At 52.6% G+C, this 18250-nt stretch overlaps 5 protein-coding genes across 5 annotated transcripts; 2 read left to right on the forward strand and 3 right to left on the reverse strand.

The window, feature by feature from the left end:
- Positions 1 to 1183: 1183 nt before the first annotated feature.
- Positions 1184 to 2723, forward strand: A1O5_01530 (uncharacterized protein; the record flags this gene model as incomplete). The annotated part of the gene is made up of 3 exons (XM_007742146.1): positions 1184 to 1955; positions 2149 to 2309; positions 2472 to 2723. The coding sequence occupies 3 exons, from the start codon at positions 1184 to 1186 to the stop codon at positions 2721 to 2723; spliced, it is 1185 nt and encodes a 394-aa protein (XP_007740336.1).
- A 2792-nt stretch (positions 2724 to 5515) lies between these two features.
- On the reverse strand, positions 5516 to 6462 carry A1O5_01531 (uncharacterized protein; the record flags this gene model as incomplete). The annotated part of the gene is made up of 3 exons (XM_007742147.1): positions 5516 to 5920; positions 5980 to 6221; positions 6276 to 6462. 3 exons carry the CDS (start codon positions 6460 to 6462, stop codon positions 5516 to 5518), a joined length of 834 nt encoding a protein of 277 aa, XP_007740337.1.
- Positions 6463 to 7554: 1092 nt separating this feature from the next.
- A1O5_01532 (uncharacterized protein) lies at positions 7555 to 9988 on the forward strand (the record flags this gene model as incomplete). The annotated part of the gene is made up of 5 exons (XM_007742148.1): positions 7555 to 7617; positions 7684 to 7768; positions 7830 to 7854; positions 8717 to 9058; positions 9187 to 9988. The coding sequence occupies 5 exons, from the start codon at positions 7555 to 7557 to the stop codon at positions 9986 to 9988; spliced, it is 1317 nt and encodes a 438-aa protein (XP_007740338.1).
- Positions 9989 to 10232: 244 nt separating this feature from the next.
- Positions 10233 to 13649, reverse strand: A1O5_01533 (DEAD/DEAH box helicase domain-containing protein; the record flags this gene model as incomplete). The annotated part of the gene is made up of 1 exon (XM_007742149.1): positions 10233 to 13649. One exon carries the CDS (start codon positions 13647 to 13649, stop codon positions 10233 to 10235), a length of 3417 nt encoding a protein of 1138 aa, XP_007740339.1.
- Positions 13650 to 14514: 865 nt separating this feature from the next.
- On the reverse strand, positions 14515 to 17810 carry A1O5_01534 (uncharacterized protein; the record flags this gene model as incomplete). Its single annotated transcript, XM_007742150.1, has 2 exons — positions 14515 to 17614; positions 17785 to 17810. 2 exons carry the CDS (start codon positions 17808 to 17810, stop codon positions 14515 to 14517), a joined length of 3126 nt encoding a protein of 1041 aa, XP_007740340.1.
- Between the last annotated feature and the right edge of the window lie 440 nt (positions 17811 to 18250).

The following is an 18250-nucleotide window of genomic DNA, read 5'->3' on the forward strand; positions in this document are numbered from 1 at the left end:
CGATTGGTTGTTGCATCGCGCAATGCCCGATGGAAAGACAAACAGGCAAATATGGCAAGAAGAATTCCGACACGAGAGGCACTTGTGTTGAATTCTGTCTTTGTAAGCAATGTCGTTACTCGTGCTGGCGGCCGAGATTTTGGACCCATTGCCTCTCTAGACATGTGTCTATGTGTCTGTCATAGGCATCTGCGTCTTTTTCAGACTCCCTGGCAAAGGATCTTAGCTAACCCAACAGACGAAAAGACTGTTGAGCAATCGGGAGATGGCCGCCATGGCCCAGCTAACACGATTGAGCTTGCCTCAGGCGGTAGTAGCTGGTAACTCTGACACCTGTGGGGAGACAAGTTCGAATTTACGGTGTGTCACGGGGACTATCGGACAGTCTTGGAGCCTCAAAAGGCGAGCAAAAGATCACTATTTACACCAACCTAAGCAGATCGAATGACGCATGCTTCGCCAGCCGTGAATTTCAGGCCTCCATGGCCCGAAACTTTCAGTGTCTCGTTACCGCCGATTGCTTTGGTCTAGGGGTTCAAACTTGGACGAACTTTTAGTGCATTCTATATACTGAACATAGATATCCGCCCCTTTTCCAATCGCCAGACATAGCAGTCAGGAATTCGTGTCCAGGAGAATTCTCAAACAGCTCTCAGACTATTGCACACGAGAGGACCTGCGGTACGACCTCGTGATTTGTTTCAGACGGCGTGGCCACGGCTATACGAGCCTGAAACCGCATTTGACAACGATCATTGGGTCGGCCGGGTTTGGACTGACTCAATTATTGGCAGCATACCATACCTGACAGCCGACCCTTTTCGTTCGCTGGCCCCCAACCTTGGTTTTGTGGGTTGCGATCCAGGCTTAGATTGGCAGCGCTGGCTTGCAGCACGAAAACGATAAAGCAAGCAGCCTCCCCACCACAAGCTGAATCAGAGTGCCAGATTTTTCTTCTTCACTTTTTGTCACTACCTCCAGGTGACGAAGACCAACACCATCGCTGCCCGTTTGGAGGCTCGTCTGGCAGTTCGGACCTTATCTCTTCGACTACATCGTTACGCCCGGAGACCCCATTGCAATCGGACGATTACCCCACCGCCACCTCCCCGACCATTTAATTCGTACCCTTGTGCTAGGGCTGAAAGAGCGCTCATTGGAGGGGTACGGCCACAATCGAAACATGGCCTACTCACGACGCTCGTCAGGCTCTGACCGTGAATATGTGTTGATGCCGGTGCACAGTGTTGCAGGCAGTGAATATGGAGGACGAGGCCGTCGAGTCTACGATCCACCCATTGAGGTCAACAATTTCCTCGAGGTGCCACAAAACCGCCCTCGTGCTTCGAGCCAAGGCGCAGGCGTGGCACCTACAATTGTCAATATAGGTGCTGGTGCCCTCTCCGAGCGAGGCGATCGTGACCGCGACCGCTCCCGCGACCGTGATCACAGCCGAAGTCGAAGCCGTCACCGCGATTACCGTCACCACCGATACCGAGACGGATCTTCCAGTTCCAGTTGCTCCAGCGACCGTTCAAGATCACGACATCGCCGTCCCAGCAAGAAAGAGAAAGAGCCAGAGCCAAAGCCAAAGCCAAAGCCAATCGAGGAAGACGATCTACCTTACAAATTCAGAAAAGAACTCGACTTCGCCCGTATGTCACACCGAGACGAGGAAGAGAAGAGGATCCAAGATCGGATAAAGAGGGATCGGGAGGAAGAAAAGAGACGATGGAAGCTAGAAGAGGAGGAAGAAGCCATACGCAAGAAGAGGGAAAGAGAAGCTATCCTCTATGAAGCCAAGTTGGAGGATGAGCGGAGGAAGAAGGAGCAGGAGGAATTGAGGAAGAAGATTCTCCGGGATGAGGAGGAGCGTCAACAGAAGGAGAAGGAGAAGAAGAAGGTCGAGGAGGAGGAGTTTGAGAGGAAGGTCAAGGAGAAGTTCATGAATGCTGGTATGCGCAGGCCCTATCGCCACTCTTACGATTACTATTAGTCGTCTCTGGCCACGCATAGATCTCGACGGGTTTTGCGATGGTTCCAGGATGAAGGTCATTCCTTTTGGGGGATGATTCTAGTTGATTGGTAATGGGTTGATTGTGGATTGAGCAAGAGGCTAATCTGTGTCGCTCTTTTGGGGAATTACAGGTTACAGCCCAGAGTACATCAACGAAGTGCTCCACAAGAAGAAAGCCGAGCGTGCCACGCTGGCTATCGACCTCCACCGTCCGACCTACATTAAAGTCAACCGCAAGTACCTCCTTCCCGACACGCTTGATCATTATGGGTTGCCTTGGGAGTGGGATCCGGTATGTACAACACCGTTTTTCTTACAGGCCACACGAGTTGCCTTCTCCCGGGTTTTTGCATTCGCTTTGTCCTCTCCTCCTACCTTTACCAGAGCACAGGGAGTTCTGCGTCACCAATTGGGCGTCGCTGTTTTGCTAATTCTCCGGCTTTGTCATTTACAGCGCGACGAAGAATTTATCATCATCAAGAAATACATCGACCATTCGCTGCAAGACGAATTATTCGAACACACGCGCAAAATCAAGGAGAGGAAACTCATTACCGGACCGTACATCAAGGAGACTAAGACGATCACGACTCTCACGCCGAACGAGCACAGTTTTGTGAAGAAAGGAGACAGGATGTATGTGGTCCGGGAGAAGAGCAAGAGTCGCAGTCCCTCTGGGAAGAGGACGAGCTGGATGTTTACCTGAGACGAATGAAGAACGGGTCAAGTATGAAACGGTATGAAGAGGAATGAGGATTGTGGTTTCCCGAGAGCGAAGATTTGGGGATCGGGTGTGACCACTGGGAACGGTTGCTACGACGAAGACGACGACGATGGCGATGATGGTACAGGGTGGACGACTTCAACTTATGCAAACGAAAGACGAAGTAATGAAATAAACGAATCGCACTGCATGGTGATCCACAGACCGGGTTTGTTCAGTTTGATCGGGGCCAGTTATATACTCTGCTCAGATAGTGATGATCCCATTTCAGGTTTTTTGAATACAGACAAACAGAATACAAGAACAGCGCAGCGAGATTGTACCTTTCGAATTTTTCCACGCATTGTCGTACAAGAAGCACGGAAGACAAATAAACTACGAAAGGATAAGCATGTACATGAATACCGCCAAGTCAGTCCCATCGGGGGATTCCAGCCTGGACCAGAGAAATAGTCCCGAGTACCGACTACTGTCGCAGAAATGAGAAAGGATGGGGGCGCAATTCCCAGTCCACTTTAACGCTTGTGTGTGAGAGATATGCACGGAGTCTTCCGTGATCAATACAGTAGGTACAGTACTTGGGTGCCTGGGTAGGGCATGTGTGAGTAAGCGGTTCAGAGGCGGTGGTCAGCGGGTGGGCCGTGGGCGGTAGTCAGTCAGAGTCAGGGTCAGAGGAAGCAGGAGGAGGAGGAGGAGGAGGAGGAGGAGGGGCAAGCGCATCATCGATTTTGGACATCAAGCAACATGCACATATGGAAGGAGGAGTCCAAGGAGGTATACGTACAAGCAGCACGAGAGAGGTACGCAGCTACATAGAGGTCAAGCTCAAGGTCAAGGCCGGGCTAAAGTTATTAACCTTGTTCTTATCAGACAGATAGATAGATCCCTAGGTACTGTATGTATGTACATACATAAGTACATAGGCACTTATCTAGACTCGTATAGTATACTGTACTTTGGACACCATCAGTCACTCGTGGTGGCGGGCACGAGATACTACTTGTTAGTAACAAAGTACAGTCATCTTGGCTGCCGAGCTTTATCCTCTTCGCCCATCTTGAGTCAGGCGACCCGGAAATCTTAAACATCCAAGGTTTGTGCCTGTTGTTTTGGGCGGATGAGTAAGGCAAGGCAAGGGAAGGGAAGGGAAGGGAAGGGAAATGCCCCGACCTAGGATCGAGCCGCTTTGGTGGTGGTGGCGCCAACCATGGAGAGAAGAGGGGGGGTGGTGACGAGTGAACCAGGTCAAGCCGGGGTTTCTTTTCTCATCAGCAGCAGCAGCACCACCACTACCACCACCAGAGGTCGAGAGCGTGGGAGGCCGTGCAGGAGCTCAACCGCAGAGAGGGGATGGACTGTGGACCACTGGCATTTCCTACTGGCGGCCAGGCTCGTCGGCCTGCAGGCTCTCTGGGTTTACTTAGGTACGTACCTTGTGGAGCTCGACAAGCGGCGGGCATGATTGGGGCAGCGAGGAGCTGGAATATTATGGAGCAGTCTGGACCTCCAACTATTCGCCTCTGATCTCTCTGGTCCTCTCGACCTCTCTGCCTTGTACCTGTCGTCTTGTCCCTCCCCTTCCTTTGGCCCTCTTAGCTCTGATCAGCGGTTGGACTTGGTAACTAGGGGGTGATCAACATTGTTCGATGAATGGATGGATGGTGGACGACTTTTTTTCCCTCGCAGATGAAGATCTCCTGAGATCTGCCAAAGTAGACCAAGTATCTATAAGATATATATTTACTCCGGTACCCGGTGGTACCCAGTACACGCGCTCGTCCTTACAAGATGGCCGTGGTACCTCATTCGCCACAGTAACTCTGCTCGGGACTGGGCCTGGGGCTGGGTGCTTGTACCTTGTACCTTGTACCTTTTGTACCTCCAGCCCAAACGGTACATACCACTGGAACTCCACGGGTTGATGGCTCGAAGCAAAAAAAGCTTGACAGAGCCCAACACCCCACCTGAGTGGCGATTTTTTCACTGCTGGGACATGAAACTCGAGCTCAGACTTCCCTGCTGGGTAGTCAGATGTCCTGATCTGGAGAGGTACATGCACCTGCGTGCATGGTGCGCGGCGCCGGGGACTCTGCCAGAGAAACGGCCGGTGGAGGCCAAGGTGAGGGGTGGAGAATGGGATAGGATAAGGATAGGATGGGTACAAAGTAGGTACGTGCGAGGAGGGGGGGAAGAGGGGAGGGGGGGGAGAGGGGGCCAGACGGGACACAGCCAGAGAAAAGGGTGGCGAATTGCGAAGAGAGGGAGAAAAGGGAGACAAAAGGAGGGGAAGTGACTTTCGAGTCTGAGAGTCGAGAGACGATTCGAGCCACTGACTGCGATGAATGGATTCAACTTCCCCCGACTGGCAGCGCCCGACGGTTTCACGGCTTTGCTTGTCCGTCTGACTAACCCCGTCTATCTCTTTGCCTTTCACTAAGGCTTGTGTAAACAGAGAACTGGTGGGAGAAGACACATGAACTGCTTTGTCCAATGCGTAGTCTAACAACTTTTAATGCTTTTGATTGTTGTTTCGTAACTCGTCATGTCTGATTATTTCTTGCCGTCTGGATCTGGCCATCTGCTGCAGGCACAAAGGAGAACAAAAACATGCAAGGCTATCATTGTCGATCCCTCTCGGTATGCCTCCCAATTCAACCCCAGCTGTGGGAGTAGAGGGTGTAAATGCCATGGAGATCAAGCCCCAAGATCCTTGTGTTCCATCCAATACATGTCCCATATACTCTCGTCATTTCCCCCTCGTTGTTTGAGGTCTCTCAGACAGCATGCCCTTGTGTCATGGCAGGATGACGTGCCAAATCCGGCCGGCTGAGTTCAGGACTCCGAGCATATCGCTCACTCTTGGGACTTTGGCTGTACTTCGAACTGGCCGCACCGGGACTCTGCGCTGTTCGGGCCAGGGGCTGGTCTTGCGGGAAAGGACTGGAAATGGCCAGGTGCATTTTTGGTGTCTCGGCCATGTTGGACCGCTCCGTGTTCTTGCGAGAGTAATACGAGGGCAGGGAATCTCTTTTGCCCAGGAAGAAGGACCGATAGTGACTTTTCCGACTCGGAGGTTTCGGAGTAGAAGCTTCCACGTCGGCTTTGTGGGATGCCACGGCGCCGTGAGACCGCACTTGCCGAGCGGTGAGATGCGCTTTGGTATCCCTGAAAATATAGCTCTGCGACAAACGTATTAGAGACGGGTTCCTCTGTGAATCCTTGCCGCCAGTTCACTTACGGCAAAGAGGTTGATAAAGCCCATCACAAACACAATGATTCCTGCCGCAATCACAAGCCGCCAGAAGGGCAGACCCAGACTTTCCTGACTTGTCGCATGTTTGTTGAGATTTCCGAGAAGACTGTTCCCCAAGAAAATCATGGCAGCCCCGAGCATGACAAAACTAGATCGAGCGCTGAAGAGAGGCCAATTCTTGGAGAAAAACGACTTGAAGAGAGAGAGCTCGGTGAGAATGAGGAATCCTGGAGTATCTTAGCACCAGGTTGCAGCCGCAACATCGCAGTGTGGAGCCCTACCGCTCATGATGACCCGAAGAACGTGCTCGCAGGCATCGAAAAAGAAGAACTTTGATACAATGAAGGTCTTGACCAGCATGACCGAACTCGCCGCTATGACGGCCAAAAGAGCGATTATGTTCATGACTCGCATGATGTTGAGCACAATGTAGCCGGCGCCGGCCAGGGTTTTGCCGAAGAAGAGCATGTTGCGGAAGAGAGGTGAAGAGATGTTGATTAACAAAAACTGGATTTCTTGATCTTGACTTTTGGGAAATTATTGCTGGGATAAAGTACCGCGATAGGGTTCAGGAGTTTGGTCCAAGAAGGTATTTGGAGGCTCAATTAACAGGCTCGAACGCTTTGATGAATAGAACAATAGGATGGCAGCAGGCTATTGAGCAGCCAGAGCATCAATAGAAGTGAATGTACACGGGGTAAAAACAGCAAAAGGCAGCAGTGACCAACACTAGAAGAGGGAGCGGCAGAAATGAACAATTCTTCCACGGCCCTTTTTGATCTTCCACTGACTGACCTCTGCGAGAATCCGAGTCTCAGAATCGCCGCTGCAATAAGCGCGAGCGCGAGATGAAACTGTAGTATCTGGGATGGATAACCCACGGGAAGGACGTGTCCATTGGCCAGATGGCGTGCACCGTCTGAGAATACTTCCTGCTCAGTTTCAGAAAGGAAGGCCCTCTTACCTGGGGCGTTATCCCGAAAGATCGAGCCAACTGATACCCAATTCAGGCCAAAATCATGCAGCAGCTGCAGATGCCATGTTTTCCTCAAGCTGGGGAGAGGGGATCAGAAAGAGTGGCTGTGGTTGAACGACGTCCAAAGGGGTGGCAGAATCTGAAACGCACTTGAGGCCCGTTTCCTTTTTCGTGGCCCTTGACGCCGGGGGCATTTCAGGTAGTGGTATGCTGCAGCCTTGTGGCCCTTTGGGAGAAACAGTCTGTCGCCGACCACAGCGGCACCGGATTGTTGACAAGATGATCAACAGCGCGAGTCAAGAGATGGTCGAGGATGTCAGTGAAGAAGCTGAAGAGAATGGCCTGAGGCTGAAATTGGCCCGAGCCCGGTGCGCGATTTCTTTTTGCCGACCAACAAACTGCGGCTCTCAGCGTGGCTCATCTCGCTCTCCCACAACCCATTCAAGGCTGCCACCAGCGGCCTTTTTTCCTTCCTCGTCTCTATACTACTCACCGACACAGAGCAACAACGCAACAACGGCTGTCTTTCGGACGCCCCGCGACTCGCGAACCTGAGACTCGACCCTCGCTTACCTGCCACAACCATGACTCGAGGCAACCAGAGAGAAAAGGCTCGTGAGAAGAACATCAAGGAGCAGTCTTCACAGGTTCGGACCATCTCTACCGAGCGTTTCGCCTCGATATAGCCGTGGGCTAAAATTTGTTGGCTACAGAAAAAGAAGAATACGCAGTCCGGGACCGAGTTCCAGCGGACAAAGGAAGCACAAGCGGCTATCATGCGAGAGAAACAAGCAAAAGGTGGGGTTATACCAGCATTGCACGCCACGTACATGAGAAGTCCATCTAACAGGTGCGACAGCGGAAGCCAAAAAGACCGAACCGGGGTCTGCCAATACAAAGAATAAATGACACGATTTGAAGCGCGCTGGAGGAGCAGCTTCGATCTGTGACTTGAGACGGCCACAGGAGCGCTTTTCGACGCTCACAACCACCTTGAAAGGCTTAGCGAGGAGTTGGCGCATGGCGCATTTGCCGAGGAGTGTTTGGAATCTGGAGTTGCCTGCGCAGTTTGGGCAGCGCTCCCACATCTTCGTCTAGCGTCGATCATGAAAGTGAACAGAGAAACACACGATCTGTCCCCCGTGCTCTTCTGTTCCGCATTGAGCTGCATCCTCATGTAATATACTATTACTGATCCATTAGTGTAATCCATGGAGGGTGCCAGGGCCAGCCCTCAAAGGGCTGTGCGGATGCGCTGTGGCCTTGTCAATGGCCAAGTGGGGGCGAGTGTACATCATGGCATGTTCTCTTCGCTCTATTGTCACGCGTTGTGGAATCCATCTACAAGGCTTGCTGATGCCTTGATCGTGGCCGAAATCATAGTCACGAGGCCGGCAAGGCTGTGCCATATTGGCCATATAACGTCACAGCCTCGTTAATCACCGGAACATCAATCTTCCGTATCCGAGTCAATCCTCTTTGATCCTCCCCGGGTTTCATAACCACCCTCCTCCCTTACTCCTATAACCACAGACCTCCAAAGACTCACCATCTATTTGTCGACATCTGACCTCTGGTAATGTGGTGTTAGATTTCTCATCCTCGGAGCAATGACGCTGTGGAGCAGGTAGGTACATTTTCCAGACCCCCCAATCCAACGCCATTTCCATCATTCCGTCGAAAAAACCCAGCGCAATCACAACGACCAGAAAAGATCAATAACATATCCGCGAGGGAACAATAAAGCATAAAGCCATTCTGGCCTCTCCTCTTCACATTCATCCTCCCCCGTGCGATCGAGTACTCCCGGGCGCTGAAGAGAGCCTACCGCACCAGACCGCCGCCTCGCCCCTTGTCGAAGCGGACCAGCCGCGGGCTGAACGCGCTCTTCGCATCCATCTGCGTCTTTCTGTACGCGTCGTGGCCCTTCAGGGGCGACGTCGTTTCTGAGCACAATATCTTCGTGGTCACGCAGTCGCGGCTGACGGTTCCTACGGACGTGCTTTTTGAGAGGCTGGCGCGGTTGCGCGAGCATGAGGTCCTATCTGTCGCCGACGAGGCTTTGAGGGCAAAATTGACTTCCCCAGCGTACGTTTCTGTCCCCCCTTTACCCTCCACCGGAAGTCTAGCAACCCTAGGATGACCACGTCCAACATCTCAATCAATTGATACTTACACGAGGCGCAATTTTGACTCAACTATTGATCGATTGACAGTCTCCGCCAACTGTACCTCCGCTTCGGGCCCGTGACGCTCCGAGACTGCCCATTCTGCCAGCCGGACGACCCGCTCTCGTACCTTTTGTACCACCTCCCGACGAACGTGCTGCTCCCGCACCTCTTGCACATCCTCGCTCTGGGCCTCGCGACCTCGGAGACTGTGGCGGGGTACGAGGCATCGACGTGGCGCCGCACGGCCGTCCTAGCCGCCCTCGTCCTCGCCGCCGCCGATCTATTCCTGACGGCGACGTACGCTCCGCCCGTGGCATCCAACATAACCGCGCCGGCGGGCACGTTCTGGATCGCATCCACGGCGCGATACCTGTCGCTGTGCGCATTCGACGCTTTGGCCGCGTTTGCCATCTACGCCTCCGCAACGGGGCGCTTCTTCTACCTTTTCCCCACAGCAACAGCCTCGATGTCCAATGCGGACCCGGACCTCGCGCGCCGCCGCACCGACGAGCTGCTCACCCAGACGAACCTGTCCCTTCAGATGGCCGCAACGAACCTGCGGGCGTACTCGATCGCGCGCAATGCCGTGGTGCGCAACCCGGCGCTGAAAGACCGCGACGACGCGTACTGGCGCACCGTGGTCGCCGTAGAGAGCAGCGGCGGCGGCTCGTCTGAGCCAGGAAGTGGCGGCGACGACGAGAGCCTGTACGAGGATGAAGAGGTCCAGGCTGCCGTGGCGAGGGCCTATGGGTCCGGAGCGATCAACATCGCGACTTTGAGAAGGGAGGCCGAAGGGTTTGTCAGGCATGCGACCAGGGGATTGGACGCTCCCGCTCCGAACAGATAGATGGATAGATTCCTGATAATAGATACATGGGCTGTCGGCTTACTTGGACGGGCAAGTTTGGGAATCATACACCCATTTGTTTCATTCATTGATTCGCGACATTTTTCAGCGTCATCATCATCATCATCATCATCATCATCATCATCATCATCATCATCATCCAGACCTGTGTATAAAACCCTGCCTGATCAATCAATCAATCAATCAATCAATCAATCAATCAGCCAACCAACCAACCAACCAATCAGTCCTCAGGCTCATCCTTGATGATAATAGCATCGTCGTCGCTCTTTTCTCTCTTGATAAAGTCCTTCTCGAGCACTCTCCTCCCATCTTTACCCATCACTTCAGTGGCAAACACCACCGTCTCCACGCCCGCGGGAACCCGCTCCTCCTCGCCCTCGGGGAGGGCATCGACGTCAATTTCCATCCCCAGGAGAGACTTCAGAATCACCTCTGCACCAGCTTTGCTCATCACCATATTCTTCTCCTTGCACCGCTCGTCGCAAATACATTCCGTACAGCCCTCGAGACAGTGGCATGCTGCAACCCTCGCGACGGCGCGTTCGAGCAGGATATCGATGAATTCAAACGCCTTTGCCGCTATCCCAGAGCCGGCAGGGCCACCTTTCGCATCGTAGAAGGTCAACCTGGCAGGTCTCTTTCGTTGAGTCTCCTTCTTTGCGAATTCTTTCAGTGCGTTTTTGCATTCGGTCCGCACGTCGCCGGGCATGCTAACAACAAACTGCGGCATAAGGGACATCAATGCGTGCTCTGCCGCGTGAATACCCGCCGCAAGATTTAGTCGCTTATCCTTGAGTATTTGCAATGCGTACTTCGGGATATCTAACCATAAGCCCTTGGAGTGAATGATGATCGGTGGATTTTCCACGGCGACCGCGTCGAGAATGCGACCTTTCTGGTCAACTTTGAAGAACCCGAACACTACCGCGTGTACTTTGATACGCCCAAAATAGGCTTTGGTGAGGGATTTGGCTGATACGCGGCGGACTTGTTCGGTTTCGATCGGATCCACGTCTGTATAGTCTCTTTGCTGTGTGGTCCAATCCACCTTGACGAGTTGAACCCGGGCAATTTTGCGTTCAGGCGAGAACTCTTTCACTATGTATGTCCGACCTTGGTGCAGGAAGATCCCTCCGTCGTACAATGTGAAGAAGGCCCGCGAGGCCTCGACTTCTTCGAGCACCACGTTCCGGCCGTGTGTGATGTCGACGACGGCAAAGTGATTGTCTTCGGTATCTCTAATGGGGACACATCTCGAGGGCAGTGGTCGAAACCTTTCGTTGCAGTGATAAAATCCCATGGGGTCATACGACAGCCGCTCCGTGCATATCTCAGCCAGCATCTTGCCCAAGAATTTTTCGTCTTCGTCTGCCTTGATAGGCATCTCGAAAGCAGCGCACTGTATATGCCCTTCCACCACAAGTTCGTTCTGTAGATCCACTTGGAGTTCACAGTTGGGTTTTGTGAAGATCTCGTCGGGATTCTGCATGTAGTACTGGTCCACAGCAAAACAGTCACCGACAAGAACAGAAAGCGAGTCTCTGTTCCGTCGACCCGCGCGGCCACTCTGTTGTCTCAGATTGGCAATGGTGTATGGAAAGCCCATTGTGACAACAGCATCAAGGGATCCGATGTCCACACCTAGCTCCAGGGCAGTGGTAGCAACGATCCCCATGAGCTTCCCACCAAACATCTCCGACTCTATGCGCCGGCGGTCTTGAGCTGAGTATCCCCCGCGATAACCCATGACCAAAGCAGCACATTCTGGTCTCTCAAGGTTTGTGAACTCGGCTTTCACTGCTGCCAGTAGGACTTCACATTGCTTTCGGACGCGACAAAAGGCAATGGTGCGAACCCCGCGAAGGATGAGATGGCAAATTAATCGGGCTGTCTCTGCGAATGCATCACCACGGCCTGACGAGGGATCGCCTGGGTCCTTGAATGGTGTATTCCAACAGATAAACTCCTTCCTCCCGGATGGAGAACCGTCAAAGTCGGTCAACTTGACTTTATCCACGCCGAATATCGTCTTCATATGCTCCTCTGGATTGGCGACGGTTGCAGAACAGGAAATGAACCTCACCCTGCGATTTCCCACCGCAGCACATATTCGCCGCAGCCGTCGCATGATGAAGGCCACATGAGCACCAAACAAACCATTATACACATGCAACTCGTCCACAACCACGAATTTCAGGTTTCGAAGGTATGTCCGCCAACCGCTCTCTTGGGGCAGAATAGTGATGTGTAACATGTCCGGATTCGTAAAGATTATGCGACCTTCATCTCGAATCCGATTTCGTTCACGCATGGGTGTGTCGCCGTCAAATGTTTCCACCATCATGTCCTCCAGGCCTGGAAGGTATTTCAGGAGCTCTTTCATGCTTCTGCGCTGATCCTGAGCAAGCGCCTTCGTCGGGAAGATATACAGGCCACGGCTTTCGGAGTCCTTTTCGAGTTCGTGTAGCATGGGAATTTGATAGATCAGGGATTTCCCCGAGCTCGTTGACGTTGACACAATCACATGGTGGCCGTCGTGCAGATTGTTGATTGCTTCGGCTTGATGCGAATACAACTGAGTGATACCTCTGCTGTTGTACAGTGCATTCACCAGGTTTTGCGACAGCTGAAAATGTAGGTCGCCATATATAGCTGGCTGAGGATCAAACACACGATGTCCATCTGGGACGATCTGGTGGGTATACCACTCGAGTTCACTAATTTCTTTGACAATTTCTGATATCGACTTTCGCTCCTTGGGTATGGCCTTCGGCAGACCATCATCCGGACCAGGTGTTGTAAGACGACTTGTGGAAGGAAAGGGCATATACTGCTGTTTTAAGTCTATTATCTGTTTAACAGGGTCCATTTGCTCTCCGGCACACTGATTGAGGAACGCATTGACGGCAGACGTGAATTTGGCATTGCGCTTCTCGATGAGTCTGAGCATTGATTTCTGGCTAAAGACGGGCATTTTGAGATCCTCGTTACGCAGCTTTTGGGTGGCTTTAGTGGGCTGCCCTGTCTTGGGGTCAACAACCTGTCTTTTCAGGTCGCCATCCACAAACTCGAACAGAAGAAGTTCTTTGGTCGGCTCCGGCCTGTCCCTTGGAGTGCTCTCATCCTGTTCCAAAGATCGGAAATGATCGGCTCTACCGTCTCTGACGCCATCTTCTTCGCCCATGAGCGTGACCATGAGGTGTTCCTCGTCAACATATGTGAAATTGATCGCCCGTGGCAACAAGGCCTTGACCTGCGCCACGTCTTCCTCGATCAAAGGTCTCTTGATATGGCCTTCCACTGCGCTCTTGATGTTGTCCCATGTGGTCGCGAAATGCTTTCGGGTGCAGCAAAAGGTGAACACAATATTCAAGGCGCGGTGCAGCTGGGAGAGATACTGGAAGTGATCCGGCCACGGAATCTCTGATTCAACCAGGCTTGAGGACGAACTTCGACGACTTAAAGCGGGCCTCGACGTGGCTTTCGGTTTTCTAGATTTCGAGCCTCCATCATGAGTTTTCGTGGGAATTTTGGTCGTGGCCGTCTCTGTCGGCAGTGGTTCCTGACCTTTGGAAGAGCGTTTCCGTTTACGATTGACGGGCACTCGAGAAACAGCTGCAGCCTGTAGTTTGGCCATGGAGGATGGACGATAGAGCCAGTTCAGAGGGCTGCGGTTCAATCGCCTTGAGCTGGCAAGACGAACAGCCAGATATCGACGGTAGCATTGGGTGTTGGAACTGCGGTGACAATGGAAAAGAGTGCAGGGTGCGGGCTGGGTCTGGGCCAATCGTGACGTACTTCTACAATATGCGAGACACGCGCGAAGTCACGTGGCAGCTTCTCCATTTTAATCAAGTTGCAGTCTATTTATGATGATGCCTCTTCCCGCTGTTGACCCGGCCTGTTGGTTTGGCCGCAACGAATCCAAACGAGAAGGATGCTGATGGAGCATCTGTCTCTGCTAGTTACACATCAAGACCCATCGTGCGCTGACGCAACCTACGAATAATCCTGAAGACAATAGTTAACCCCCCATCCAAGCGCATGTCAGTCGTAACCCTGGAAGACCGTTTCCATTCCACCAAGCAGTAACATCCTGTCCAATATGTCCATGGCGTTACTCCTTGACACCTATGCTCGATTGAAGGAACAAGAACGGGAGACAAGGCCCGACCTTGCCAACGTGGTCCAAAGTCCAAGAAGGTGCGTTCCCGAATAAAGAGCTGAAGGGAAGAATCTGTAACACATCCGTCCCTGCTGAGCTTGCTGCGCTGTGGTGAAGCTCGTATTCGTCAGTAACTGACCAAGCTCAAACAAAAGATGCCACAAGGTCTCAGTAAAACCCCTAGCATCCACATTTTTATAGTTGTTAGTACGAGATATGCGTTACCTGCCTCACCGCGGCGCCCCTACACCAGCAAAATCCAAGCCGAGTGTATGCAGCCGCGAACCAAATCCCGCCGTGAGGGAGTCGCGTACAACAACGACCCGTGAGTTGAAAATCAACGACGGAGCAAATCTCGACCAGCTTTCTTGCCAATGCCACTAGTAGTACTGTGAGGAACTAGAACAGTAGCAACGTGTGTCGCGGTTCGACCTTGATAGCCTCGGGCCGGCATAGAAGTAGCGACTGGCGGTTGAATAGCGTTTGCCTCGATATCTCTCCCAGCCGCGGGGGAGACAGGCCTAGCTCCGCCTGCAGGCACTCCAAGAAACTGGGGGTAGAGCAAGTTAATTGGCTGTAACATTGCTGGAGGAATTTGACGGCGCGCAGCGTTCACATTGGCAATTGTCTCAGAGCGATTCAAGCCTAGCATGAGCGGATGTGCTCCCCCAATGTTGAAGTCAAAGTTGAAACGCCCCAAAAGACCATCATTGATACCATTGGGCATGTTTCCAACAGGTCGAGCAAGGCCACCAGAGGCTGGCGCCGCTGGGGCTGGTCTGTTGAGAGCTGGAGGAACAAGAGGAGCGGGATTGACCGCTAGATGACGAGCCCCATTGAGAGCCTCAGGGTAATGATTATGCGCAGGGGGGTCAAGATCTGCCGGTGCAAGCGGGAATTGAGGTTGATGCCGAGCAAGATTCACGCGTGCTCGCCTGTAGAGGTTTTCCAGTTCCTGAATGTGGACCCTTGCCTCTCCTGGAGGACGCGCTCTGTCGTACCCGTGTGCGCTATCCATTGCTCGAATACCAGCCAGGATTTCTTGGAGCTCGCGATCTGGCTGCAGAGCTCGGAGACGATCGACACGGGCTTGCATGTTCTGAAGATATGTTTGACGGTCATTCAATCGAGCCGCACGGTTGTTCAAATCACGCAAAAAGGCATCGGCCCCAGGATGATTTAGTAGGGCCGAGGGGCGTTTGATGGGTTTGCCAGTATCAATCCGCAACTTATTTTCATCAAGCTCGGCATCCTGGGATTTGGCTTTGTTGATGGCACCTTTTTCTGCCTCGTTCGCTTCATTTTCGTGTCGATTGATCCCCGTGTCGTCATATAAGACACACTTGGCCCCAAAATGAGAGTAAGCATTGGCGCCGAGATGCGTTATGTCTGCATTGCAAATATAACACATTCTGCAGCCACATCGTGTGCAAGTCATTTTGTTGCATCCAAAATCCTTGAGGATCTTGGCTTTGCATGTTGGGCAGGTTCGAATGATGGCTTCTGATCGGGCCTCTTCTACCAAATGCCGCGCCGACAAGGTTTTGTCGCGATTATTCTCCTCACAAGTCTTTGGAGCATGACTGTCCTTCTTGCATTTTCGGCAGGTTGCACGGGCACACTCTGGGTTCTGGCAAAAGAAGATGGGGTCCTGTGCCACGTCGAGACAAATCGCTTTGTAGTCACAGCAGGGACACTGCTCTAGACCATCAATTTTGGCTGCCATGATTTCGGCCTGTTGTTTATTCAGTTCCAGCCGGTCAAAGGTGGTGATTGGGACCGCCCTGCCGACGTCTTCATGAGAAAGCTCAGCGGCACAGCCACTCGCGTCCATACAAAGCATCTCATGCTTCAGCAACCCCACCTGACTGTCAGCTAGCGCTTCGACACAGGAGAAGCAGAAGAAATGCGGGACATCTGCCATGCAAGGCACGATGCGGTTGAGGGGAGTCTCGGTGTCGAAGCAGCACTGGCATTCCATGATCGCGCCCGTCTTGATATGTTCCGCTAGATTCAGAGCTTCGGCTTCCTCCTTAGCCTTCTTGACCGCCTCCTTGATTGCCTCGCGGGCGACAAATTGTTTGGCAGCCTGCAATTCATTAACTTGGTTGGCATACTCTGCCGGGACGCGGTGACGGCCTAATGGGGCCAATTCTTTCAAGTCGAGGGGTGTAACGCGACGTAGATAAGGTCTGGGCTTGAGCGAATAGTACTGGTCCTCTAGCCTCTGCAAAGTAACGTACGAGTCGAATATGCTCTGCTTCTCCTCTACCACCTTGGCGATGAAGGGAGTGGGGACATACAGGAAATGCTTGCAAAGTAGAACGAAGGCGTCTTTTGTGTACCCTACCATGTCTTTTGGAGGATCTCTATCCCAGGTGATGGTAATGCCAGTACCGTCGACTGCAGCTCCTCTTCCATTCGCCGTTGAGGTGGCCACACGTTGTTTAGGATATGACTGTTCTTCCAAGATCTCGGTTATGATTCTTTCGGCAAGGGGTGAGGCCCCGATGTCGATGATCTCTTTGCCATCTTCGTCGACGTACTGGGGTTGTGGAAGCGCACCTCGAATCTTCTTTTCGACATATGCGCGTTCAATGTCTGGAAAGACATCAACCACACTAGCAAGGCATTTTTTCTCGAATACTGTTTTCCCCTCGCCTTCTGGTTCAGCGTCGCTTGAATCGGATTCGGTGCCATGGATCATATATGGCTTTCGAATTGCTTCTTTCAGTTTGGCCGCCTTTCTCTCCAGCTTGAGGAGCCGATCCGCATCCCACATATCACACAGCTCCTTATGGCCTTCCACAGTCCCGAGAACGACGGCAAAACGTTCGTAACCCGGGCCGCGGTACATTTTGACTTCGAGTCGACCGTCGACGTAGTACGGTGGTTGTTGCGCTGTCTTCTTTTGGTTCTTCTTCTCAGAGTTTGCCTTGTGCTGTTGTGTGTGATGAGTTGGGCTTGAAAGACTGGTGGCTAGTTTGGTTGCAGTGCCTTCTTTGTTGGGTCTCTGCTGCGTAGGTTGGAAGTTAGAGCGAGCTTCTTTCCCAGGCGTGACAATTAGAGCACAAGCGGGGCCAGGATTTGCACGTTTTCCACGATCCCGAGACGCAGTTGGCGGAGAGCTGCTTAAAGAGCTACCGGGGGTCCAGGTTCGTTTGAGGGCTCGAGCAGGATGGGCAAGACGGGATTCCAGTACAAACTCCATATCGGAGGTGTCGGCGTCGCTTCCCGAGCTGGGGGACAAAGTTCTGCTAGGTCGCTGTTGACGACGAGACTGCTTGAACGGCGAGACTTGAGGAGGCGGACCACTGTCAAAGTCGTCATCAGAGACCTCGATAATGGTGTTTTCGGTCTGGTCCAAGAAGCGCGTGGGAAATTCGTATGTCATGGTGTGAGCCATATTGCCACGGTCCTGTGGAATGTCATCCAGCCTGGAAATAAGTCGTTAGTGCCGGCATGATGTAGAACTGTGTAAGCCTTGTTTATAGAATAGGCTCTGTGGCCTCCGAACAGGCCGGGACCATTTTGACCATCACCAGCACAAGGCGGTAGAGCGGGAGAGACTCGCGCATGGGGGCGGAGCCAGAGACAGTTTGCTTACCGAGGGGTCATAGGCTGATAGGCCATCTTGAAGGTCAATTCATTCAGTTGGGATGGACCAAGGTTCACTCAGGCAAAGAGGCTTTGGATGTTTGCGGGGTTCAAAGTGCTGGTTGAGACTCTCAGCGTTTTCCGGTGGAGGAGCCTTGGATCGCACCACTTTGAATTTTTCCCAGAGCTCTCGACAACGCAGTTTTTAGGCTAAGGTTATGAAGTTGAGAGGAAAGAACTGTCGTTGCCTGCGCCAGTTCAGATGGTCGAGGCTGCGGCGAGGCGCAGTGATGAATTACGGGAAGGAAAACGAGGGACCACGGGGTGAGAGAGAGAGTGATGGCACCAGTGTGAAAGATTGAAGAGAAAGAAGAGAAAACGAAGAAAACGAGAAAGAGATTCTCGTGAGGAGAGACTTGTATGTTTATTTGGTTCGTGTGCAGACCCAACATGGTCGAGGGGTGGGAAGAGGCACC

Source organism: Cladophialophora psammophila, assembly GCF_000585535.1.
Source record: "Cladophialophora psammophila CBS 110553 chromosome Unknown aczJe-supercont1.2, whole genome shotgun sequence".
Classification (NCBI taxonomy): Eukaryota; Fungi; Ascomycota; class Eurotiomycetes; order Chaetothyriales; family Herpotrichiellaceae; genus Cladophialophora; species Cladophialophora psammophila.